We start from the raw sequence: 25,869 nt of genomic DNA, 5'->3' as shown, positions 1-25,869 counted from the left end.
AGAGAGTGTGTGTATGAGTGTGTGTGTGAGAGAGAGTGTGTGTGTGTGTGTGTGTGAGAGAGAGTGTGTGTGTGAGAGTGTGTGTGTGAGAGAGAATGCGTGAGAGAGAGAGTGCATGAGAGAGAGAGTGTGTGTGTGTGTGTGTGTGTGTGTGTGAGAGAGAGAGAGTGTGTGTGAGACAGACAGTGTGTGTGCATGTCTGAGTGTGTGTATATCTGTGTCTGTGCAAGAGACTATGTGTGTTTCTTTAATTCATTCATGGGAAATGGGTGTCACTGGCTGGGCCAGTATTTATTGCCCATCCCTAATTGCCCCTTGAGAAGGTGGTGGTGAGCTGCCTTCTCGAATCGCTGCAGACCCTGTGCTGTGGGTTGATCCACAATGCCGTTAGGGAGGGAATTCCAGGATTTTGACCCACTGACTGCGAAGGAACGGCTAATAGATTTCCAAGTCCGGATGGTGGGTGACTCGGAGGGGAACCTCCAGGTGGGGGTGTTAAGAACATAAGAACATAAGAAATAGGAGCAGGAGTAGGCCATCTGGCCCTTCGAGCCTGCCCCGCCATTCAATAAGATCATGGCTGATCTGTCATGGCTCAGTTCCACATTCCCGCCCTCTCCCCATAACCCTTAATCCCCTCTCTTATCAAAAACCCATCAACCCGCTTCTTAAAAATATTTAGCGAGGCAGCCTCCACCACTTCAACAGGTAGAGAATTCCAGAGATTCACCACCCTTTGAGTGAAGAAGTTCCTCCTCAACTCCGTTCTAAACCGCCCCCCCTTTATCTTGAGGCTGTGCCCCCTAGTCCTACTGTCCTTTCTGAGCGGGAAGAGTCTCTCCACCTCTATCCTATCCATCCCATTCATCATCTTATACGTCTCAATGAGATCTCCCCTCATTCTTCTAAACTCTAACGAGTTCCCAGGGATCCGCTGCCCTTGTCCTTCTGGTAGAAGTGGTCGTAGGTTTGGGTGAATAAATGGATAAATGTTCCTGCTGATATTATTCTCGCCTTTTGCTTTCAGTTTGTATTCCCCTCTGCCCTCGCCCCTCCACCCCCACCCCTCGCCCCTCCACCCCCACCCCTCGCCCCTACACCCCCACCCCTCGCCCCTACACCCCCACCCCTACACCCCCGCCCCTCCGCCCTCAGCCCCACCCCTGCCCCCTCCCGCAGCTTTACTCTGCAGCTTTCTGAGTTCAGTAACGCTTCCTCAATCCAGGCACTTTCGAGTTCTGCTCAGCAAGGGGAACCATTAGAACAAACTTCCTCCTTCTCCCCATGGAAAGGGGAACTATTTGCTCTTTGGGACAGATTCCTTCGCTGAACTAGCCGTTTTGGAGAAAAAGGAAACAGCCAGGATGTGAAGCGGGGTCAGCCACACAGACACAGTCTTCGGATCAGGCAGATACCAAGTCCGAGGGTCTTCCTTCTCTCCATGGGGGAGAAGGGAGGGGAGAGGGGCAGAGGAAGGGAGAATGGGGGTGAGCACACGGTTCAGATCATTGAGAGCCGATGAGGCGGCCAGGGGACGATGGGGACAGAGCAATTGTTTAATCCAGACAATGTCCAGCACAGACGCAGGCCATTCAGTCCCTTTCCTCCATACCAGCCTTTCTCCCACCTCCTCTCCATCTCCACGTACCCCCCCGCATCCATCGTTCACTTTCTCCCCCATGTGATTATCCAACTTCCTCTTAAATACATCAATAATGTTCATCTCGACATCTCCCCGTGGGAGTGAGTCCCACATTCTCCCCCACTCCCCGTGAGAGTGAGTCCCACATTCTCCCCCACTCCCCCCGTGGGAGTGAGTCCCACATTCTCCCTCACTCCCCGTGGGAGCGAGTCCCACATTCTCCCCCATTCCCCCCGTGGGAGCGAGTCCCACATTCTCCCCCACTGCCCGTGGGAGCGAGTCCCACACTCTCCCCCACTCCCCCCGTGGGAGCGAGTCCCACATTCTCCCCCACTCCCCCCGTGGGAGCGAGTCCCACATTCTCCCCCCACTCCCCGTGGGAGTGAGTCCCACATTCTCCCCCCACTCCCCGTGGGAGCGAGTCCCACATTCTCCCCACTCCCCGTGGGAGCGAGTCCCACACTCTCCCCCACTCCCCCCGTGGGAGCGAGTCCCACACTCTCCCCCACTCCCCCCGTGGGAGCGAGTCCCACATTCTCCCCCACTCCCCCCGTGGGAGCGAGTCCCACATTCTCCCCCCACTCCCCGTGGGAGTGAGTCCCACATTCTCCCCCACTCCCCTCATGGGAGTGAGTCCCACATTCTCCCCCACTCCCCCCGTGGGAGCGAGTCCCACATTCTCCCCCACTCCCCCCGTGGGAGCGAGTCCCACATTCTCCCCCACTCCCCCCGTGGGAGTGAGTCCCACATTCTCCCCCACTCCCCCCGTGGGAGCGAGTCCCACATTCTCCCCCACTCCCCCTGTGGGAGTGAGTCCCACATTCTCCCCCACTCCCCGTGGGAGCAAGTCCCACATTCTCCCCCACTTCCCTCATGGGAGTGAGTCCCACATTCTCTGGGGAGGTGGCATAAAGATAGAGGATAATAGATGGATGGGTATTCTAAAAGTTTCATCAAACACTGGGCTAGACCCTGCAGGGAGGACTGGGTCTCATTCTGGGGTCCCAGGTGGAATTAGTCTTTGGGTCATGGTCAGGGTTAGGAGGAGCAGAAGAAGGCCATTCAGCCCATTGAGTCTGTTCCGCCATTGAATGGGATTGTGACTGATCTGATGCAGTATTCCTCAACGCTCACTTTCCTGCTTTATTCTGCTGCCTCACAGCGCCAGGGACCCTGGTTCCATTCCCAGCTTGGGTCACTGTCTGTGTGGAGTCTGCACATTCTCCCCATGTCTGCGTGAGTTTCCTCCGGGTGCTCCGGTTTCCTCCCACAGTCCAAAGATGTGCTGGTTAGGGTGCATTGTCCAGGCTAAATTCTCCCTCAGTGTGCCCGAACAGGTGGCGGAGTGTGGCGACTAGGGGATTTTCACAGTAACTTCATTGCAGTGTTAATGTAAGCCTTACTTATGACACTAATAAATAAACTCTAAAACTTAACCCCTCGATTCCCTTCCTGATGAAAGATCTGTCTGTCTGAGCCTTGAACTCACTCAGTAACCCAGCCTCTACAGGCCTCAGTGGGAAGGAATTCCACACTCTCACTCCCCTCCGAGAGAAGAAATTCCTCCCTATCTGTGTATCCCTCTGGTCCCAGACTCTCCCACACGGGGAAACAGCCTCTCAGCACCCACCCTGTCACGCTCCCCCCACCCCAAGTGTCTCAATAAGGGTCACCTCTCATTCTTGGGGAGGGACTTGGGGAAGGAGGGCAGAGGGATGAGGGGATTTCTGGAGCGAGAGAGACTGGGAGAAGGTGGCTTATGGAGGTCTCTGTCCAGGTTAGGACAGATTAGAATGGATGGGTGCTTGATGGCTGGGGCAGACAGGATGGGCCCAAGGGCCTCTGCTGTAAAATTCTACATACCTTGTCCTGGTCGTGGGGTAGGAACTCAAATTTGTTTGGGAGGCAGAAGGCACTGTAGTTGATGTCCATGATCTTGGTTTTGTCATTCTGGGGGTCCAGGCCATCGATTGCGTTCTCGATAAGGTTCAGGCCATCACGCCGGGAACTTTCTACCCGGGTCTCCGCCACCAAGTAAGTCCTCAGCATCCTGCTCAGTGAAGAGTGGAACCCGAGGTCCCAGCACTGCCGGGGAGACAGGGCAGAGTCAGCATCGGAGTGCGAGGGAGAACCCACCCCTCTCCCCCGACACAAACCACCCACCACCACCACCACCACCACCCACCCCCCTCCCCCAACACAAACCACCCCACCCACCACCACCACCACAAACTCCACCCCCTCCCCACCACAAACTCCACCCCCACCACCACCACCACCACAAACTCCACCCCCTCCCCCACCACAAACTCCACCCCCACCACCACCACCACCACAAACTCCACCCCCTCCCCACCACAAACTCCACCCCCACCACCACCACCACCACAAACTCCACCCCACTCCCCCACCACAAACTCCACCCCCACCACCATCATCACCACAAACTCCACCCCCTCCCCACCACCACCACAAACTCCACCCCCTCCCCCACCACAAACTCCACCCCCCTCCCCCACCACAAACTCCACCCCCCTCCCCCACCACAAACTCCACCCCCCTCCCCCACCACAAACTCCACCCCCCTCCCCCACCACAAACTCCACCCCCTCCCCACCACAAACTCCACCCCCCCACCACCACAAACTCCACCCCCCCACCACCACAAACTCCACCCCCCCACCACCACCAGCCACCCACCCCCCTCCCCCACCACAAACTCCACCCCACTCCCCCACCACAAACTCCACCCCCACCACCATCATCACCACAAACTCCACCCCCTCCCCACCACCACCACAAACTCCACCCCCTCCCCCACCACAAACTCCACCCACCTCCCCCACCACAAACTCCACCCCCCCCACCACCACCACAAACTCCACCCCCTCCCCACCACAAACTCCACCCCCCCACCACCACCACCAGCCACCCACCCCCCTCCCCCACCACAAACCTCCCCACACAACCACCAGCCACACCCTCCCACTGAACTAGAACAAAGAAAATTCCAGCACAGGAACAGGCCCTTCGGCCCCTCCAAGCCTGCACTGACCATGCTGCCCGACTGAACTAAAACCCCCTCCCCTTCCGGGAACCGTATCCCTCTATTCCCATCCTATTCATGGATTTGTCCAGACGCCCCTTAAAACTCACCATCATATCTGCTTCCACTCCCTCCCCCGGCAGCGAGTTCCAGGCACCCACCCCCCTCTGTGTAAAAAAACTTGAAATACAACCATTTGCAGTGAAGGGTCAGTGCTGAGGGAGCGCCGCACTGTGGGAGGGTCGGTGCTGAGGGAGCACCGCACTGTGGGAGGGTCAGTGCTGAGGGAGCGCCGCACTGTGGGAGGGTCAGTGCTGAGGGAGCGCCGCACTGTGGGAGGGTCAGTGCTGAGGGAGCGCCGCACTGTGGGAGGGTCAGTGCTGAGGGAGCGCCGCACTGTGGGAGGGTCAGTGCCGAGGGAGCGCCGCACTGTGGGAGGGTCAGTGCTGAGGGAGCGCCGCACTGTGGGAGGGTCGGTGCTGAGGGAGCGCCGCACTGTGGGAGGGTCAGTGCCGAGGGAGCGCCACACTGTGGGAGGGTCGGTGCTGAGGGAGCGCCGCACTGTGGGAGGGTCGGTGCTGAGGGAGCGCCGCACTGTGGGAGGGTCAGTGCTGATGGAGCGCCGCACTGTGGGAGGGTCAGTGCCGAGGGAGCGCCGCACTGTGGGAGGGTCAGTGCTGAGGGAGCGCCGCACTGTGGGAGGGTCAGTGCTGAGGGAGCGCCGCACTGTGGGAGGGTCAGTGCCGAGGGAGCGCCGCACTGTGGGAGGGTCAGTGCTGAGGGAGCGCCGCACTGTGGGAGGGTCAGTGCTGAGGGAGTGCTGATCCATTCATTATCACATTGCTGTCTGTGGGATCCTGACATGCGTAAATTATCTGTCATCTTTCCTTACTTTCCAGCAGTGAACGCGTTACTGTCTGAAGCTCAGTGTTGTCCCGACTCCAACATCAACCAGCAGACCCAATGTCTGGTCTGCGTGTCTGTTTGGCTAGCTGTCTGTCTGCCTTTCTGTGCGCCTGTCTGTTTGTATGTCTGCCTGGCTGACTAACTGTCTAGGTGTCTAAGTGTGTATGCCCATTCGTCTGTCTCTCTGTCTGTCTGTCTCTCTCTGTCTCTCTGTCTGCCTGTCTCTCTCTCTCTCTGTCTCTGTCTGTTTTTTCTGTCCGCCCGCAGAGGTGCTGGAGTTTAAATGATTTGGGTGACTGGGTGGGGTGACTCAGAGTGAAAGGGGAAGGAAGGTGGCGAGCGAGGTCGCTCTCAGTACACACACCACTTTCAGAATGGGCTGCAGGTAGGCCCAGGGTCGGGGGGGGTGCCTGGGGGACAGTCAGCCCTGCCAGAGAGAGAAAAATAAAAGCTACAGCTTCTCAGCGAGAGAATCACACGCACTCTGCGATGCCCAGCTCCTTCCAGCCACAGGGCAAACAAACATTCCTCAGGCAACAGGGGGATTCCCCAGTCAATCACCAGCAACCCCCCCACCCCTGCCCACAGCCACAGAGGGTAACACCTACATCAATCAGTGTGGAGACATCATGAATGAAGTAGCTATTCAGAGCAGCATTGGCCACCGACAGGGTCAGCAGATACTCATTCCGAGCCCTGGTGCATTTCAGCTGGTTTTCCAGGTAGCGTTCCTGCCTCTGGGAGAGAAAGGGCAAAGGTCAAAGCGGGAGGAGCACCCACTCATTCACCCTCCGTCCCCTCGACGCACATCCCTCTTGCCGCCCAACGGACAACACTGCGTTCTCCAACCTTCCTCACTCTGTATCTAACCCCGTGCTGTACCTGTCCTGGGAGTGTTTGATGGGGGGACAGTGTAGAGGGAGCTTTACTCTGTATCTAACCCCGTGCTGTACCTGTCCTGGGAGTGTTTGATGGGGGAACAGTGTAGACGGAGCTTTACTCTGTATCTAACCCCGTGCTGTACCTGTCCTGGGAATGTTTGATGGGGGAACAGTGTAGAGGGAGCTTTACTCTGTATCTAACCCCGTGCTGTACCTGTCCTGGGAGTGTTTGATGGGGACAGTGTAGAGGGAGCTTTACTCTGTATCTAACCCTGTGCTGTACCTGTCCTGGGAGTGTTTGATGGGGGACAGTGTAGAGGGAGCTTTACTCTGTATCTAACCCCGTGCTGTACCTGTCCTGGGAGTGTTTGATGGGGGAACAGTGTAGAGGGAGCTTTACTCTGTATCTAACCCCGTGCTGTACCTGTCCTGGGAGTGTTTGATGGGGGAACAGTGTAGAGGGAGCTTTACTCTGTATCTAACCCCGTGCTGTACCTGTCCTGGGAGTGTTTGATGGGGGAACAGTGTAGAGGGAGCTTTACTCTGTATCTAACCCCGTGCTGTACCTGTCCTGGGAGTGTTTGATGGGGACAGTGTAGAGGGAGCTTTACTCTGTATCTAACCCTGTGCTGTACCTGTCCTGGGAGTGTTTGATGGGGACAGTGTAGAGGGAGCTTTACTCTGTATCTAACCCCGTGCTGTACCTGTCCTGGGAGTGTTTGATGGGGACAGTGTAGAGGGAGCTTTACTCTGTATCTAACCCCGTGCTGTACCTGTCCTGGGAGTGTTTGACGGGGACAGTGTAGAGGGAGCTTTACTCTGTATCTAACCCCGTGCTGTACCTGTCCTGGGAGTGTTTGATGGGGGACAGTGTAGAGGGAGCTTTACTCTGTATCTAACCCCGTGCTGTACCTGTCCTGGGAGTGTTTGATGGGGGACAGTGTAGAGGGAGCTTTACTCTGTATCTAACCCCGTGCTGTACCTGTTCTGGGAGTGTTTGACGGGGACAGTGTAGAGGGAGCTTTACTCTGTATCTAACCCCGTGCTGTACCTGTCCTGGGAGTGTTTGATGGGGGACAGTGTAGAGGGAGCTTTACTCTGTATCTAACCCCGTGCTGTACCTGTCCTGGGAGTGTTTGATGGGGGACAGTGTAGAGGGAGCTTTACTCTGTATCTAACCCCGTGCTGTACCTGTTCTGGGTGTGTTTGATGGGGGACAGTGTAGAGGGAGAGTTACTCTGTACCTTTTCCTTCATTTTCTCGATCTTGCGGAGAGAGCCACGTCTCTGAAGCTTGTTGTCCGTTCCGGGTTGGGTTCCTCCCGGATCACTGGACTTCCCGATCTGTTTCTCCTGCATCCTCTCGACCTCCTTGAGTTTGCTCTCGGCTGCAGCACTCTCCAGGTGGTACGTGTGATAGGTCTTCATGGCCTGCTTACACAACACGGGGGAAATCACTAGCTGCCTTGCTCCAGCTGTGTCAGGCTATGGTGAGGCCACATCTGGATTACCGAGTGCACCGTGGTCTCAATGTTTAGAAACATAGAACAGTACAGGCCCTTCGGCCCTCAATGTTGTGCCCAGCTATGTCCAATCCCAAGATCAGTCTATCCCACTCCTTATCATTCTGGTGTGCTCCATGTGCCTATCCAATAACCGCTTGAAAGTTCCTAAAGTGTCCGACTCCACTATCACAGCAGGCAGTGCATTCCACACCCCAGCCACTCTCTGTGTAAAGAATCTACCTCGGACATCCCTCCTATATCTCCCACCATGAACCTTATAGTTATGCCCCCTAGTAACAGCTACATCCACCCGAGGAAATAGTCTCTGCACGTCCACTCTATCAATCCCCCCCATCATCTTATAAACCTCTGTTAAGTTGCCTCTCATCCTCCTCCGTTCTAAAGAGAAAAGCCCCAGCTCCTTCAACCTTTCCTCATAAGACCTCCCCTCCAAACCAGGCAGCATCCTGGTAAATCTCCTCTGCACTCTCTCCAATGCTTCCACATCCTTCTTATAGTGAGGTGACCAGAACTGAACACAATATTCCAAATGTGGTCTCACCAAGGTCCTGTATAGTTGCAGCATAACCCCACGGCTCTTAAACTCAAACCCCCTGTTAATAAACACTAACACACTATAAGCCTTCTTCACGGCTCTATCCACTTGAGTGGCAACCGTTTAAGAATCTTCCTTCTCGCATTGGAGGCGGTGCAGAGAGATTTCAAAGAGATCAGATTCCCTACAGTGCAGAAGGAGGCCACTCGGCTCATTGGGTCTGCACCAACTCTCTGAAACAGCATCCCACCCAGGCCCTCCCCTCCAATCTCTACCTGTAACCCCACACATTTACCATGCCATTCTCTCTAACCCGCACATCTTTGGACACTAAGGGATAATTTAGCATGGCCAATCCACCTAACCTACACATCTTTGGACACTAAGGGGCAATTTAGCATGGCCAATCTATCTAACCTGCACATCTTTGGACACTAAGGAACAATTTAGCATGGCCAATCCACCCAACCTGCACATCTTTGGACACTAAGGGAGAATTTAGCATGGCTAATCCACCTAGCCTACACATCTTTTGACTGTGGGAGGCAACTGGACCACCCAGAGGAAACTCATGCAGACATGGGGAGAATGTGCAGACCCTGCACGGGCAGTGACCCGAGGCCAGAATGGAACCCGGGTCCCTGGTGCCACGAGAGAGCAGTATGAACCACTGTGCCAACGTGGCACAGAATGCAAGCTGATATCGACTCTCATCATGAACCCTAACTGCTGAGGCTCGAGGTGTAGATTTGTTTTTGGGGAGGCGGGGAGGATGAGTTGAGGTCACCCCCCCACCCCCCCAGGAGAGGAAAGGATCAGTTAACAAAGCGAGGAACTTTGCAGGTGTCGAGCGAATGAGTTCCTCCTCCCCCACCCTCGATGGTTAATGGAGGATAGGTATCGGTGACTGGGACATGGCGATATTCTGGGGGGGAAGGGTGCGAGAGGTACACAGTTCCCCCCGGGCTCTGATAGTAAAGGGTGATACTCACCGTCTGGAGCTGACCGGTGACCTTCAGTAGTTCCTCCTGCATCTGCAGCGCAATCTCCTTACTCTGCGAAGGGAATGACCGGCTGGTTAGCTGGACGGCTGCACTGGAGTCTAGACGGATGTGTCTCCAACGCCCTACACCCTCGCCGTGTCCCAAAGCACTGCCCACACGATGAGCTGTCCTGAGGGACCCGTCACCAATGCTGGAGGCGAAGAAACCAACTTGGGCACAGCAAGATCCCAGCGGCTGCAGCGTGGTGAACAGCTGGGTCACTGGAGTTTCACTTTGCGATGTTGGTTCAGTGTAAATACATCTCGTGGATCCACTCACGCAGAACAAATGGAGTGCCATCACTGAACTGGCCAATTGGGGGGGGTGACACCCAGTGTTGGGGTCGTGACCTGGTGTCAGGGGTCATCACCCAGTGTCAGGGGTTGTGACCCAGTGTCGAGGGTCGCGACCCAGTGTCAGGGGTCGTCACCCAGTGTCGGAGATCATCACCCAATGGCAGGGGTCGTGACCCTGTGTCGGGTGTCATCATCCACTGTCAGGGTTCATGACCCAGTGATGGGGTTGTCACCCAGTGTCGTGAGTCATCACCCCTTGCCAGGAGTCATCACCCAGAGTCATGGGACATTACCCAGTGTCGGGGGTCATTACCCAGCTCGGGGGTCATCACCCAGTGTCGGGGGTTGTGACCCAGTATCGGGGGTCGTCACCCAGTGTCAGGGGTCATCACCCAGTGTCAGGGATCTTGACCCAGTGTCAGGGGTCATCACCCAGTGTCAGGGGTCGTCATCTAGTGTTGGGGGTCGTCATACATTGTCAGGGGTCATAATCCAGTGTCAGGGATCGTCAAACAGTGTCGAGGGTCATCACCCAGTGTCAGGGGTCATCATCCAGTGTCGAGGGTCATCACCCAGTGTCGAGGGTCATCACCCAGTGTCACGGGTCATGACCCAGTGTCAAGGGTCACCATCCAGTGTCAGGGATCATCATCCAGTGTCAGGGGTCGTGACCCAGTGTCAGGGGTCGTGACCCAGTGTCAGGGGTCATTACCCAGTGTCGGGGTCATCAGCCAGTGTTGCTGCGCAGTGCCAGGTGTTGCCAGCAGTGGAATGTTCCAGTCCTCAGTGTGACGACCCAGTAACTGTGGAGAAACGGACATCAACAGGCAGAGAGCCCCCAGCAGCACAGGGACAGCTGCCAAGGGAGACAGACGTTTGGGTAAGAGGACAGACAGTTGTAAAGCAGACAGTTGTGAGACAGGGCAGACGGTTGTGAGACGGGGCAGACACTTGTGAGATGGAGCAGACGCTTGTGAGACGGGGCAGACGCTTGTGAGACGGGACAGACGCTTGTGAGACGGGGCAGACGCTTGTGAGACGGGGCAGGCGGTTGTGAGACGGGGCAGATGCTTGTGAGACGGGGCAGACGCTTGTGAGACGGGGCAGACGCTTGTGAGACGGGGCAGACGCTTGTGAGACGGGGCAGATGCTTGTGAGACGGGGCAGACGCTTGTGAGACAGGGCAGATGCTTGTGAGACGGGGCAGGGTGGTTGTGAGACGGGGCAGATGCTTGTGAGATGGGGCAGGCGGTTGTGAGACGGGGCAGATGCTTGTGAGACGGGGCAGATGCTTGTGAGACGGGGCAGATGGTTGTGAGACAGGGCAGATGATGGCAGCTGGGACACACAATGACAGGGGACTTGCTGCTTCCCTGCGTGTTGTGTGGGAGCTGCGATTCTGGATGGAGTTAGTGTTTGGGTGAGGGAAGGTTGGAGGAGAGTATCTGGACCCAGACCCCAGGGGGAGGAGGGAGGCAGTGTGACACACTGTCTACACGGTGTCTGACGTACAACACAAACTACAATTGTGTACCACAGCCAATACCTTCTTGGAAATCCGTGTGACGTCCTCAGATACGTGAGATAGACGGAGGACGATGTTGTTGCTGTAGATCTCACTCAGAGAGACGTGATCCTTGCTCTCACGGCGAGTCTGCTCCAGAATCAGATACCAGCAGTTCACAGTAGAGAGCAGGTTCTGGTCCTTCCTAAAAAAACAAGAATATTCCCATTTATCCTCTGTGTGGAACCCGTACCCCAGTGAGGGTCAGTGTGTGTGGGACCCGTACCCCAGTGAGGGTCAGTGTGTGTGGGACCCCAGTGAGAGTCAGTGTGTGTGGGACCCGTACCCCAGTGAGAGTCAGTGTGTGTGGGACCCGTACCCCAGTGAGAGTCAGTGTGTGTGTGTGTGGGGCCCGTACCCCAGTGAGAGTCAGTGTGTGTGTGGGACCCGTACCCCAGTGAGAGTCAGTGTGTGTGTGGGGCCCGTACCCCAGTGAGAGTCAGTGTGTGTGTGGGACCCGTACCCCAGTGAGAGTCAGTGTGTGTGTGGGACCCGTACCCCAGTGAGAGACAGTGTGTGTGGGACCCGTACCCCACTGAGAGTCAGTGTGTGTGTGGGACCCGTACCCCAGTGAGAGACAGTGTGTGTGGGACCCGTGCCCCAGTGAGAGTTAGTGTGTGTGGGACCCGTACCCCAGTGAGAGTCAGTGTGTGTGGGAGCCGTACCCCAGTGAGAGTCAGTGTGTGTGGGACCCGTACCCCAGTGAGAGTCAGTGTGTGTGGGAGCCGTACCCCAGTGAGAGTCAGTGTGTGTGGGAGCCATACCCCAGTGAGAGTCAGTGTGTGTGGGAGCCGTACCCCAGTGAGAGTCAGTGTGTGTGGGAGCCGTACCCCAGTGAGAGTCAGTGTGTGTGGGACCCGTACCCCAGTGAGAGTCAGTGTGTGTGGGAGCCGTACCCCAGTGAGAGTCAGTGTGCGTGGGACCCGTACCCCAGTGAGAGTCAGTGTGTGTGTGGGAGCCGTACCCCAGTGAGAGTCAGTGTGTGTGGGAGCCGTACCCCAGTGAGAGTCAGTGTGTGTGTTGGAGCCGCACCCCAGCGAGAGTCAGTGTGTGTGTGGGAGCCGTACCCCAGTGAGAGTCAGTGTGTGTGGGAGCCGTACCCCAGTGAGAGTCAGTGTGTGTGTTGGAGCCGTACCCCAGTGAGAGTCAGTGTGTGTGTTGGAGCCGTACCCCAGTGAGAGTCAGTGTGTGTGGGAGCCGTACCCCAGTGAGAGTCAGTGTGTGTGTGGGAGCCGTACCCCAGTGAGAGTCAGTGTGTGTGTGGGAGCCGTACCCCAGTGAGAGTCAGTGTGTGTGGCCTTCATGGCACAATAGCGCAGAGTCACTGAGCAGAGACTGATAGCCAAGTTCCGCACACATGAGGATGGCCTCAACCGGGATCTTGGGTTCATGTCACGCTATCTGTAACTCCCATGACTTGCCTGGGCTTGCAAATCTCACTAACTGTCCTGTCTGGAGACAATACACATCTCTTTAACCTGTGCTTAACCCTCTCTCCACTCACATTGTCTGTACTTTTAAGACTTGATTACCTGTAAAGACTTGCATTCCAACTATTATCTTGTAATTAAGTTTGTGTCTGTATATGCCCTGTTTGCGAACCCAATCCTGGACTCACCTGATGAAGGAGCAGCACTCCGAAAGCTCGTGCTACCAAATAAACCCGTCGGACTTTACCCTCGTGTTGGGGGATTCACCCCTATCTAATGCCGCATCTCCACATCAGGGGGGTTAGCGGGGTAAATATGAGGGGTTACGGGCATAGAGCCTGGATGGGATTGTGGTTGGTGCAGACTCGATGGGCCGACTGGCCTCCTTCTGCACTGTAGACACTGATTGTCTGATTCTATGACCCTTCGTCAGAGCTGAAAGGAAAGCGAGTCAGCAGAGATTTATATTCTGAGGGTTGGTGGAATAGGACAAAGGGTAATGTAAATGAGGATGCAGGAGGCTGAGAAGGTGCTGAAAGTGATCAGAATGCGTGAATGGCAGGACAGGGTACAGCTTCGGTAAAGGACCGCCTGAGGAAGGTGGCATTTGCCCAGAAGGAGGAGGGGGGAGTGCAAAGATGTGTGGGTTAGGTGGATTGACGATGCTAAGTTTCCCCTCAGTGTCGGGGGGGACTAGCTAGGGGAAATAAATGGGGGTGGGATTGTGGTCGGTGCAGACTCGATGGGCCAAATGGCCTCCCTCTGCACTGTAGGGATTCTATGATTCTAAGGAGAGCGATAAAATGGAGAACGAGATGAAATGAAACAAAATAAAATAAATGGAAATGGGATGGAGGGGGTGCATTCATGCTCTGAAGTGGTTGAACTCAATTAAAATTTACTAGGATGCCACCAGGACTTGATGGATTGAGTAATTAGGAGAGGCTGGATAGACTGGGACTTTTTTCTCTGGAGTGTAGGAGTCTGAGGGGTGATCTTAAAGAGGTCTATAAAATAATGAGGGGCACAGATCAGCTAGATAGTCAATATCTTTTCCCAAAGGTAGGGGGGTCTAAAACTAGAGGGCATTGGTTTAAGGTGAGAGGGGAGAGATATAAAAGTGTCCAGAGGGGCAATTTTTTCTCACAGAGGGTGGTGAGTGTCTGGAACGAGCTGCTAGAGGCAGTAGTAGAGGTGGGTACAATTCTGTCTTTTAAAAAGCATTTAGACAGTTACATGGGAATGGTGGGTATAGAGGGATATGGATCAAACTCAGACATCTGGGATTAGCTAAGTGGTTAAAAACTGGGCAGCATGGACAAGTTGGGCCGAAGGGCCTGCTTCCATGCTGTAAAACCCCAATGACTCAATGTTCAGTTCGGAAAGCTGTGACTTGCCCAATCGGAAGATGAGGTGCTGTTCCTTCAGTTTGCGTTGGGGTCCACGAGAACACTGCAAAAGGCCAAGGAGGGACATGTGGGCAGGAGAGCAGGGTGGTGTGTTGAAGTGGCAAGCGACAGGAAGGTCTAGGTCCTGCTTGCTGGAGGGACCGAAGGTGTTCAGCAAAGCGATCACCTGGTCTGGGTTTGGTCTCTCCGATGTAGAGTAGATGCATTGGGAGCAGCGAATGCAATAGGCCGGAGATCCCTGGATTTCCAGGAATATACATCATTGGAAAAGGGGAAAGAGGAAACTTGTGGCAGAGACAGGGGATCCCTAGAAGACTAAAAAAAGTGCTGGGGAGTACTTAAAAAAGAAATTAGGAGAGTGAAGTGGAGGCATGAACAAACACTGACAGGTAAAATAAAGCATAAAATGTTTTGTAAGTATATTCAGAGCAAGAGGGTATTTATCTATTTGTGTCACAAGGAGCCTTACATTAACACTGCAATGAAGTTACTGTGAAAATTCCCTAGGCGCCACACCTGTTCGGCTACACTGAGGGAAAACTTAGCATGGCCAATCCACCTAACCTACACATCTTTCAACACTAAGGGACAATTTAGCATGGCCAATCCCCTTAACCTACACATCTTTGGGCACTAAGGGACAATTTAGCATGGCCAATCCACCTAACCTACACATCTTTAGATACTAAGGGGAAATTTATCATGGCCAATCCACCTAACCTACACATCTTTCAACACTAAGGGACAATTTAGCATGGCCAATCCACCTAACCTACACATCTTTAGATACTAAGGGGCAATTTAGCATGGCCAATCCACCTAACCTGCCCATCTTTGGACACTAAGGGACAACTTAGCATGGCCAAACCACCTAACCTGCACATCTTTGGACACTAAGGGACAATTTAGCATGGCCAATCCACCTAACCTACACATCTTTGGACACTAAGGGACAATTTAGCATGGCCAACCCACCTAACCTGCACATCTTTGGACACTAAGGGACAATTTAACATGGCCAACCCACCTAACCTGCACATCTTTGAACACTAAGGGGTAATTTAGCATGGCCAATCCACCTAACCTGCACATCTTTGGATTGTGGGAGGAAACCGGAGCACCCGGAGGAAACCCACGCAGACATGGGGAGAAAGTGCAGATGCCACACAGACAGTGACCCAAGCCGGGAATCGAACCCAGGTCCCTGGTGCTGTGAGACAGCAGTGCTAACCACCATGTCACCATTAGGGACCAACGATGCAATGTGTGTGTGGAGCTGAGAGACATAGATGAGGAATTAAATGAGTATTTTACATCTGTGTTTACTATGGGGAAGGACGGTGTAGGTGGAGAAAGCAGGGAGAGGAACTAGGATATGATTGAACAGATTAGCATTGAGAGGGAGAGGTGTTAGCAAGTTTAGTGGGATTAAAAGTGGATAAATCCCCAGACCCAGATGAGATATATCCCAGGTTGCTGTGTGAGGCAAGGGAGGAAATTGCAGGGGCTCTGACACTAATCAGGGTGGCACGGTAGCACAATGGTTAGCACTGCTGCTTCACAGTGCCAGAGACCTGGGTTTGATTCCCGGGTTGGGTCACCGTCTGTGCGAAGTTTGCACATTTTCTCCATGTCTGCATGGGTTTCCTTCAGGTGCTCCAGTTTCCTCCCGCACTCCAAAGATGTGCAGGTTAGATGGATTGGCCGTGCTAAATTTCCCCTTAGTGTCAGGGGTTAGCAGGGTAAATATGTGGGGTTACAGGAATAGGTCTGGGGTGGGATTGTAGTTGATGCAGGCTCGATGGGCCGAATGGCCTCCCGCAGTGTAAGGATTCTATGAAGAGGTTGCTATAATTTTCAAATGGCCACAGGAGAGAAGTCAGAGCACTGGAGGACAGCTAATGTATTGCCACTATTCAAGAAGGGAAGTCATGATAATCTAGGTAATTACAGGCCAGTGAATCTAACATCAGTGGTAGGGAAATTATTAGAAATAATTCCGCAGGACAGAATTAATCTCCACTTGGGGAGGTAAGGATTAATCAAGGAGAGTCAGCATGACTTTGTCAGGGGGAGATTATGTCTAACCGATTTGATAGAACTTTTCAAGGAGGTGACCAGGTGTGTAGATGAGGGCGGTGCAGTCATGTCGTCTACCTGGGCTTCAGTAAAATTTTCGACAAGGTCCCAAATGGGAGGCTGATCAAGAAGGTCAGAGCCCATAGGATCCAGCGAAATTTGACAAACTGGATCCAAAATTGGCTTAGTGGCAGGAGGCAGAGTGTGACAAACATGCCCCTGTCTACATCAATGAGGACAAAGTAGAAATGGTCAAGAGCTTCAAATTTTTAGGTGTCCAGATCACCAACAACCTGTCCTGGTCCCCCCCATGCTGACACTATAGTTAAGAAAGCCCCACCAACGCTTCTATTTTCTCAAACAACTGAGGAAATTGGCATGTCCACTACGACTCTCACCAACTTTTACAGATGCCCCATAGAAAGCATTCTTTCTGGTTGTATCACAGCTTGGTATGGGCTCCTGCTCTACCCAAGACTGCAAGGAACTACAAAAGGGTCGTAAACATAGCCCAGTCCATCACGCAAATCAGCCTCCCATCCATTGACTCTGTCTACACTTCCCGCTGCCTCTGGAAAAGCAGCCAGTATAATTAATGACTCCACGCACCCCGGACATTCTCTCTTCCAACTTCTTCCATCGGGTAAAAGATATAAAAGTCTGAGGTCACGTACCGACCGACTCAAGAACAGCTTCTTCCCTGCTGCTGTCAGACTTTTCATAGAATCATAGAAACCCTACAGTGCCGAAGGAGGCCATTTGGCCCATCAAGTCTGCACCGACCACAATCCCACACAGGCCTTTTCCCATATCCCTACATATTTACTCGCTAATCCCTCTAACCTACGCATCTCACAACTCTAAGGGACAATTTTCAGCATGGCCAATTAACCTAACCCCTGTGTCTTTGGACTGTAGGAGGAAACCAGAGCACCAGGAGGAAACCCACGCAGGCATACTTTTGAATGGACCTACCTCACATTAAGTTGACCTTTCTCTACACCCTCGCTGTGACTGTAACACTACATTCTGCACCCTCTCCTTTCCTTCTCCCCTATGTACTCTATGAATGGTATGCTTTGTCTGTATAGCACACAACAAACAATGTTTTTCATTGTATATTGATGCATTTGACAATAATAAATCAAATCAAATCAAACACTGGAAGATTATTTTTGTGACTGGAAGCTGTGTCCAGTGATTGGTGCTGGATCCTTGCTGTTATGGTGTACATTAATGATCTGACATGAATGGGGCGGCCCGGTGTCACAGTGGTTAGCACTGCTGCTTCACAGCACCAGGGACATGGGTTCGATTCCCAGCTTGGGTCACCGTCTGTGTGGATCTGCACATTCTCCCCGTGTCAGCATGGGTTTCCTCCGGATACTCGGGTTTCCGAAAGACATGCTGGTTAGGGTGCATTGGCCGTGCTAAATTCTCCCTCAGTGTAACCCCGAACAGGAGTGTGGCGACTAGGGGATTTTCACAGTAACTTCATTGCAGCGTTAATGTAAGCCTACTTGTGACTAATAAATAAACTTTAATGTGGGAGGTGTGATCATTAAATTTGCAGATGATACAGAAATTGGTGTGCGGTAAACAGTAAGGACAGAAGTCTTAGGTTGTAGGATAATCTAGACAGGCATGGTCAGATGGACAGAACAGCAACAAAAGGAACTTAACCCTGAAAAGTGAGAGGTGATATGTTTTCGGAGGACGAACAAGGCAAGGGAATACATACCGAACGGTAGGATGTTGGGGCAGAGTATGAGAGGGATCTTGGGGTGTACGTGTGTACAGGTCCCTCAAGGCAGCAGGACAGGGGGATAAGGTGGCTAAAAAGGCATACGGGATACTTGCCTTTGTTAATCGAGGGATAGAATATAAGAACAGGGAGGTTGTGATGGAGCTGTATAAAACACTGGTTAGGATTACAGCTGGGGGACTGTGTGTAGTTCTGGTCTCCACGCTATAGGAAGGATGTGATTGCAGTGGAGAGGGTGCGGAGGAGATTCACCAGGATGCTGCCTGGGATGGAGCGTCTCAGCGACGGAGAGAGGCTGGTTAGACTGGAGTTGTTTTCCTCAGAGCAGAGAGAAGGCTGAGGGGGGGACCTGATCCAGGTGTACAGAATTATGACAGGCATTGATAGGGTGGATAGGAAGGAACTTTTCCCCTTAGTCGAGGGGTCAGTAACCAGGGGGCAGAGATTTAAGTGGAGGAACAGGAGATTTAAAGGGGATTTGAAGAGAAGGTTTTTGACCCGGGGGAGGGGGGGACGTCTGGGACTCACTGTTCGAAAGAGCGGGAGAGGCAGGAACCCTACAATATTTAGATGAGCTCGAAATGCCGCAGCATACATGACTACAGAGTATGTGCTGGGGAATGGGGTCAGAATAGATAGGGGCTTGGTGGGCAGGGCAAGACATGAGGGGCTGAAGGGCCTCTGTCTGTGCTGCAAAACTCATTGACTCGATGACTCAGTCAAAGTCTGTGAAATTAAGATGTAATTTTTTACAGAGTCAGCTGAAAATCACAGAGCACTGCCCACAAAATCAACCAGATTTAATTTAATAAAGTGCTCACTTGGGATGGTCATTCATCACTGATAGACTTTCAACACAGTCACACAAACTGCAATCAATACAACTTCCCTCAGACCTCCGACTTCAATCCAGACTGCACCAGTCCTGGGAGTGTTTGATGGGGACAGTGTAGAGGGAGCTTTACTCTGTATCTAACCCCGTGCTGTACCTGTCCTGGGAGTGTTTGATGGGGGGACAGTGTAGAGGGAGCTTTACTCTGTATCTAACCCCGTGCTGTACCTGTCCTGGGAGTGTTTGATGGGGGACAGTGTAGAGGGAGCTTTACTCTGTATCTAACCCCGTGCTGTACCTGTCCTGGGAGTGTTTGATGGGGGACAGTGTAGAGGGAGCTTTACTCTGTATCTAACCCCGTGCTGTACCTGTCCTGGGAGTGTTTGATGGGGGACAGTGTAGAGGGAGCTTTACTCTGTATCTAACCCCGTGCTGTACCTGTCCTGGGAGTGTTTGATGGGGGACAGTGTAGAGGGAGCTTTACTCTGTATCTAACCCCGTGCTGTACCTGTCCTGGGAGTGTTTGATGGGGGGACAGTGTAGAGGGAGCTTTACTCTGTATCTAACCCCGTGCTGTACCTGTCCTGGGAGTGTTTGATCGGGGGACAGTGTAGAGGGAGCTTTACTCTGTATCTAACCCCGTGCTGTACCTGTCCTGGGAGTGTTTGATGGGGACAGTGTAGAGGGAGCTTTACTCTGTATCTAACCCCGTGCTGTACCTGTCCTGGGAGTGTTTAATGGGGGACAGTGTAGAGGGAGCTTTACTCTGTATCTAACCCCGTGCTGTACCTGTCCTGGGAGCGTTTGATGGGGGGACAGTGTAGAGGGAGCTTTACTCTGTATCTAACCCCGTGCTGTCCCTGTCCTGGGAGTGTTTGATGGGGACAGTGTAGAGGGAGCTTTACTCTGTATCTAACCCCGTGCTGTACCTGTCCTGGGAGTGTTTGATGGGGGGACAGTGTAGAGGGAGCTTTACTCTGTATCTAACCCCGGGCTGTACCTGTCCTGGGAGTGTTTGATGGGGGACAGTGTAGAGGGAGCTTTACTCTGTATCTAACCCCGTGCTGTACCTGTCCTGGGAGTGTTTAATGGGGGACAGTGTAGAGGGAGCTTTACTCTGTATCTAACCCCGTGCTGTACCTGTCCTGGGAGTGTTTAATGGGGGACAGTGTAGAGGGAGCTTTACTCTGTATCTAACCCCGTGCTGTACCTGTCCTGGGAGTGTTTGATGGGGACAGTGTAGAGGGAGCTTTACTCTGTATCTAACCCCGTGCTGTACCTGTCCTGGGAGTGTTTGATGGGGACAGTGTAGAGGGAGCTTTACTCTGTATCTAACCCCGTGCTGTACCTGTCCTGGGAGTGTTTGATGGGGACAGTGTAGAGGGAGCTTTACTCTGTATCTAACCCCGTGCTGTACCTGTCCTGGGAGTGTTTAATGGGGGACAGTGTAGAGGGAGCTTTACTCTGTATCTAACCCCGTGCTGTACCTGTCCTGGGAGTGTTTGATGGGGGGACAGTGTAGAGGGAGCTTTACTCTGTATCTAACCCCGTGCTGTACCTGTCCTGGGAGTGTTTGATGGGGACAGTGTAGAGGGAGCTTTACTCTGTATCCAACCCCATGCTGTACCTGTCCTGGGAGCGTTTGATGGGGGGACAGTGTAGAGGGAGCTTTACTCTGTATCTGACCCCGTGCTGTCCCTGTCCTGGGAGTGTTTGATGGGGACAGTGTAGAGGGAGCTTTACTCTGTATCTAACCCCGTGCTGTGCCTGTCCTGGGAGTGTTTGATGGGGACAGTGTAGAGGGAGCTTTACTCTGTATCTAACCCCGGGCTGTACCTGTCCTGGGAGTGTTTGATGGGGACAGTGTAGAGGGAGCTTTACTCTGTATCTAACCCCGTGCTGTACCTGTCCTGGGAGTGTTTGATGGGGACAGTGTAGAGGGAGCTTTACTCTGTATCTAACCCCGTGCTGTACCTGTCCTGGGAGTGTTTGATGGGGACAGTGTAGAGGGAGCTTTACTCTGTATCTAACCCCGTGCTGTACCTGTCCTGGGAGTGTTTAATGGGGGACAGTGTAGAGGGAGCTTTACTCTGTATCTAACCCCGTGCTGTACCTGTCCTGGGAGTGTTTGATGGGGGGACAGTGTAGAGGGAGCTTTACTCTGTATCTAACCCCGTGCTGTACCTGTCCTGGGAGTGTTTGATGGGGACAGTGTAGAGGGAGCTTTACTCTGTATCTAACCCCGTGCTGTACCTGTCCTGGGATGTTTGATGGGGACAGTGTAGAGGGAGCTTTACTCTGTATTGAACCCCGTGCTGTCCCTGTCCTGGGAGTGTTTGATGGGGGGACAGTGTAGAGGGAGCTTTACTCTGTATCCAACCCCATGCTGTACCTGTCCTGGGAGCGTTTGATGGGGGGACAGTGTAGAGGGAGCTTTACTCTGTATCTAACCCTGTGCTGTCCCTGTCCTGGGAGTGTTTGATGGGGGGACAGTGTAGAGGGAGCTTTACTCTGTATCTAACCCCGGGCTGTACCTGTCCTGGGAGTGTTTAATGGGGGACAGTGTAGAGGGAGCTTTACTCTGTATCTAACCCCGTGCTGTACCTGTCCTGGGAGTGTTTGATGGGGACAGTGTAGAGGGAGCTTTACTCTGTATCTAACCCCGTGCTGTACCTGTCCTGGGATGTTTGATGGGGACAGTGTAGAGGGAGCTTTACTCTGTATTGAACCCCGTGCTGTCCCTGTCCTGGGAGTGTTTGATGGGGGGACAGTGTAGAGGGAGCTTTACTCTGTATCTAACCCCGGGCTGTACCTGTCCTGGGAGTGTTTAATGGGGGACAGTGTAGAGGGAGCTTTACTCTGTATCTAACCCCGTGCTGTACCTGTCCTGGGAGTGTTTGATGGGGACAGTGTAGAGGGAGCTTTACTCTGTATCTAACCCCGTGCTGTACCTGTCCTGGGAGTGTTTGATGGGGACAGTGTAGAGGGAGCTTTACAGAGAGTCAGGCCTCACCAGAGGGAAGGAAAGGGTTAATACAGACAGCTAGAGGTGTGCTTTGCTGACAGACAATGATTAAAACATAATATCAACTTCTGATGTGTAGGAGATTGCTCCGAATCGTTATAACAATGGGAGAACCGGCAGTAAGATAGCCAGGCTCCATATAATCTAGGGAGGGTATAATTTTATATGAACACAATCATCTAGCGGGGGGGAACAATTAACACATCAGTGCAAATCGGCTGGGCAAATACAATGCTTTGACATTTATAATTGGGTGAAGGGAACTGCCCAAGAAACTAATTAACAAAGTTGTACTGAACAATGCGGTCTACGTAACAAGATTAAAAGAACCATCTTGTATCCAACTTGAGGAATTAAGATGCTAATGTAAACCTTTGTGTCTTGAAACAGTATATTGACCTATACCAATCCACCAGGGTCAGAGAGAACTCTCAGGCAGCCTGGGATTTCAGGCCCGAGTCCAGCTCTCCTTCATGCACTTGGAATAAAAACTTTTCTTGAAGTTCAGCACAGAATCCAAGGCTCAATTTGTTTTATGTCCCTCCGACAGGGACAGGGTAGAGGGAAGTTAATGTCACTCGCCTGAATACTTGGTGGTCCTTGGAACAGCGAATCTTGGATGAAAATCGCTCTGCGAGCTTGTCGAGGCCTCGGGAATACTCGAGTTCAATCTCAGCCTTTCTGCGGAAGAACTCAGACACATCCTGGAGACACTGGCTCCGGAATTCTACCTGCGTGTCCAGACATTTCAACTGGTCAGCTAGCTGTCCACGGATCTCTGTGGGAACAGCAACAAGAACATTCTTAAAGCAATCAGAACCCCGTTAACATCACCCTAAAGAACTGCTCAGGGCCTGAGACCCACATGCAAACACAAAGAAATGTTAGAATCAAACAGCTGCCTTGTTTAAAGGGGTTAATTCTAAGGAGAGGGAGAGGTGGAGAGGTTTACAGAGGGAATTCCAGAGCTTTTCTCCCCCCCACACCAACCCCCAGCCCCCTCCCCAGGCAGCTGAAGGCACGGCTGCCAATGACAGAGCGATGGGAATCAGCTGGGGGGGGGATGCTCCAAAGGCCAAAATTGGAGAAGCGCAGAGGTCTCGGAGGGTCATAGAAGGGTGCAGAGATAGGGAGACGGTGTAGGGGCTGGAGGAGATTACAAAGCTAGGGAAGGGTACAGGTGCTGGAGAATGTTACAGAGAAAGGGAGGTGTGTAGAGGGTGGTGGTGGTTACAGAGATAGGGAGGGGTGTAGGGGCTGGAGGAGATTACAGAGATAGGGAGGGTGTATGGACTGGAGGAGGTTACAGAGGTAGGGAGGCGGTGTAGGGGCTGGAGGAGGTTACAGAGATAGGGAGGGTTGTAGGGACTGGAAGAGGTTACAGAGATAGGGGGGGGTTGTAGGGGCTGGAGGAGGTTACAGAGATAGGGAGGGGGTATAGAGGGGCTGGAGGAGGTTACAGAGATAGGGAGGGGGTGTAGGGACTGGAGGAGGTTACAGAGATAGGGAGGGGTTGTAGAGGCTGGAGGAGGTTACAGAGATAGGGAGGGGGTGTAGGGGCTGGAGGAGGTTACAGGGATAGGGAGGGGGTGTAGGGGCTGGAGGAGGTTACAGAAATAGGGAGGGGGTGTAGTGGCTGGAGGGGGTTACGAAGATAGGGAGGGGGTGTAGGGGCTGGAGGGGGTTACAGGGATAGGGAGGGGGTGTAGGGGCTGGAGGAGGTTACAGGGATAGGGAGGGGGTGTAGGGGCTGGAGGAGGTTTCAGAGATAGGGAGGGGTTGTAGGGGCTGGAGGAGGTTTCAGGGATAGGGAGGGGGTGTAGGGGCTGGAGGAGGTTTCAGGGAGGGGGTGTAGGGGCTGGAGGAGGTTTCAGAGATAGGGAGGGGTTGTAGGGGCTGGAGGAGGTTTCAGGGAGGGGGTGTAGGGGCTGGAGGAGGTTTCAGGGAGGGGTGTAGGGGCTGGAGGAGGTTTCAGAGATAGGGAGGGGTTGTAGGGGCTGGAGGAGGTTTCAGGGATAGGGAGGGGGTGTAGGGGCTGGAGGAGGTTACAGGGATAGGGAGGGGGTGTAGGGGCTGGAGGAGGTTTCAGGGAGGGGGTGTAGGGGCTGGAGGAGGTTTCAGAGATAGGGAGGGGGTGTAGGGGCTGGAGGAGGTTTCAGGGAGGGGGTGTAGGGGCTGGAGGAGGTTTCAGGGAGGGGGTGTAGGGGCTGGAGGAGGTCTCAGGGAGGGGGTGTAGGGGCTGGAGGAGGTTTCAGAGATAGGGAGGGGGTGTAGGGGCTGGAGGAGGTTTCAGGGAGGGGGTGTAAGGGCTGGAGGAGGTCTCAGGGAGGGGGTGTAGGGGCTGGAGGAGGTAACACACACACTCACACTCAGGCTGGGCTCACCTTTCAGTTGTGAGTCATGTTCTGTGACTGGTCCTTTCTCCTTTCTCTTTCCCTGCAAGGCCATCCTGGGGCTGTCTGGAGAAGGGGGTCTGATTCTGATGCGGCCTGGAACAATCCCGACCCTGTGAGGCCCGTCCCCTCTGGGCGCCGGGTTCTCTCCCGACTCCCCGGCTTTTCGCAAATCCTCGCCGGTGGCTGCGGTCCCTCAGCGGCGCAGAGGAAGAGGCAACATTCCGGCTGCCAAACACCGAACGGTGCCGTCACAGACGCTGGCCTGAGGACTAAGCAGGCCTTCAACCCACCTGAAAACTCTTCATTCAGAGAAAACAAACAGACAATATTTGTTACTGACGTACGCCAGTATACAGTATGACTCAAACATGCCCCAGTTACAAGATTCACTCCTGATAGAACCACAAACGGTTCAGGCAGAAGGTGAGATACTTCACTCCATATCTTGTGATCTCGCAGCGAGTTGTTGTGATCTGGGAGGAGCTGCCTGCAAGGACGGCGGAAGCAGATTCAGCAAGAACACTCAACAGGGGGAAATCCTGGAAGGGGGAAAACTCACAGACACACACAGGAAACAGCGGGAGGCGAGTGGGGTCAACTGGTTAGCTCCAAGGTCTAGCAAGGGCATGATGGAGCAAATGGCCTCTTGCTGTGCCATGTCTGACTAACTTCTCAGTGTTGCCCACAAAACCATTCTTCACAAGTTGCTGCATCCGATAGAGGAGCAAGGAGAATGAGAGAGAGTAACAGAGAGAGAGAGAGAGGCAGAGAGAGAGAGAGAAAGACAGGGAGAGAGAGAGAGAGAGACAGGGAGAGAGAGAGAGAGACAGGCAGACAGACAGGGACAGAGAGAGAGACAGGGAGAGAGAGAGAGGCAGAGAGAGAGAGAGAAAGACAGGGAGAGAGAGAGAGAGAGATAGAGAGAGACAGGAAGAGAAAGACAGAGAGAAAGAGAGAGAGAGAAACAGAGAGAGAGAAAAACAGAGACGCAGAGAGACACAGTGAAGGAGAGTGAGATAAAGACAGAGAGAGACAGAGAGACAGACAGACAGAGAGACATTGTGAGAGATGCAAAGTGAAATTGAAATTGAGATGGAGAGACAGAGAGGTAGAGGAGTACAAACTGGACTCACCTATCCCTTACCGAGCGGTGTAAGTGGATGCGCGGATCGAGAGGATTTGGGGGAGCAAGGGGGTGAGTGCGGAGGGCGAGGGCATCGGTGGGTGGGTGGGGGGGGCGGGCGGGGGGGAAGAGGAAGCAAGAGGCTGGTTGGAGGTTGTGAGGGGATGGGTGTGGGGAGTGAGAAGATGGGTGGGGGTGAAAGGGGGTGGGTGCAGGGAGCGAGAGGAATTGGGTGCAGAGAGTGAGGGTGTCGGTGGTGGGCGTGAAGGGGTGGGCGCAGAGAGTGAGGGGTGGGGGGGGTGTGGGGGAGGGCACTGAGCTCACGATGATCAGAGCGCCCTCGAATCTAAAGTTTGGTGATGCGACAGGCAG

At 53.5% G+C, this 25,869-nt stretch overlaps 1 protein-coding gene across 1 annotated transcript in view; it reads right to left on the bottom strand.

Annotated features, from left to right (window-relative positions):
• The window catches only part of LOC145339419 (SLIT-ROBO Rho GTPase-activating protein 3-like), a 68,755-nt gene extending 43,162 nt beyond the window's left edge, over positions 1–25,593 (bottom strand). The window contains exons 1-8 of the mRNA XM_080183876.1: positions 25,508–25,593; positions 24,363–24,673; positions 22,557–22,756; positions 11,421–11,579; positions 9,528–9,590; positions 7,720–7,905; positions 6,203–6,331; positions 3,506–3,727 (exon numbers count right to left, since the gene is read on the bottom strand). Of these exons, the coding sequence (XP_080040002.1) occupies positions 3,506–3,727; positions 6,203–6,331; positions 7,720–7,905; positions 9,528–9,590; positions 11,421–11,579; positions 22,557–22,756; positions 24,363–24,426 (1,023 nt within the window). The 5' untranslated portion in view covers positions 24,427–24,673; positions 25,508–25,593. The remainder of the gene's footprint in view (positions 1–3,505; positions 3,728–6,202; positions 6,332–7,719; positions 7,906–9,527; positions 9,591–11,420; positions 11,580–22,556; positions 22,757–24,362; positions 24,674–25,507) is intronic.
• Between the last annotated feature and the right edge of the window lie 276 nt (positions 25,594–25,869).

The sequence above is a fragment of the Carcharhinus amblyrhynchos genome, unplaced genomic scaffold (assembly GCF_965287045.1).
Source record: "Carcharhinus amblyrhynchos unplaced genomic scaffold, sCarAmb.v2.hapA scaffold_455, whole genome shotgun sequence".
NCBI classification, from domain to species: Eukaryota; Metazoa; Chordata; class Chondrichthyes; order Carcharhiniformes; family Carcharhinidae; genus Carcharhinus; species Carcharhinus amblyrhynchos.
The sequence above is the reverse complement of the archived record's forward strand: the minus strand, read 5'-3'. Positions and strand labels throughout refer to the sequence as shown.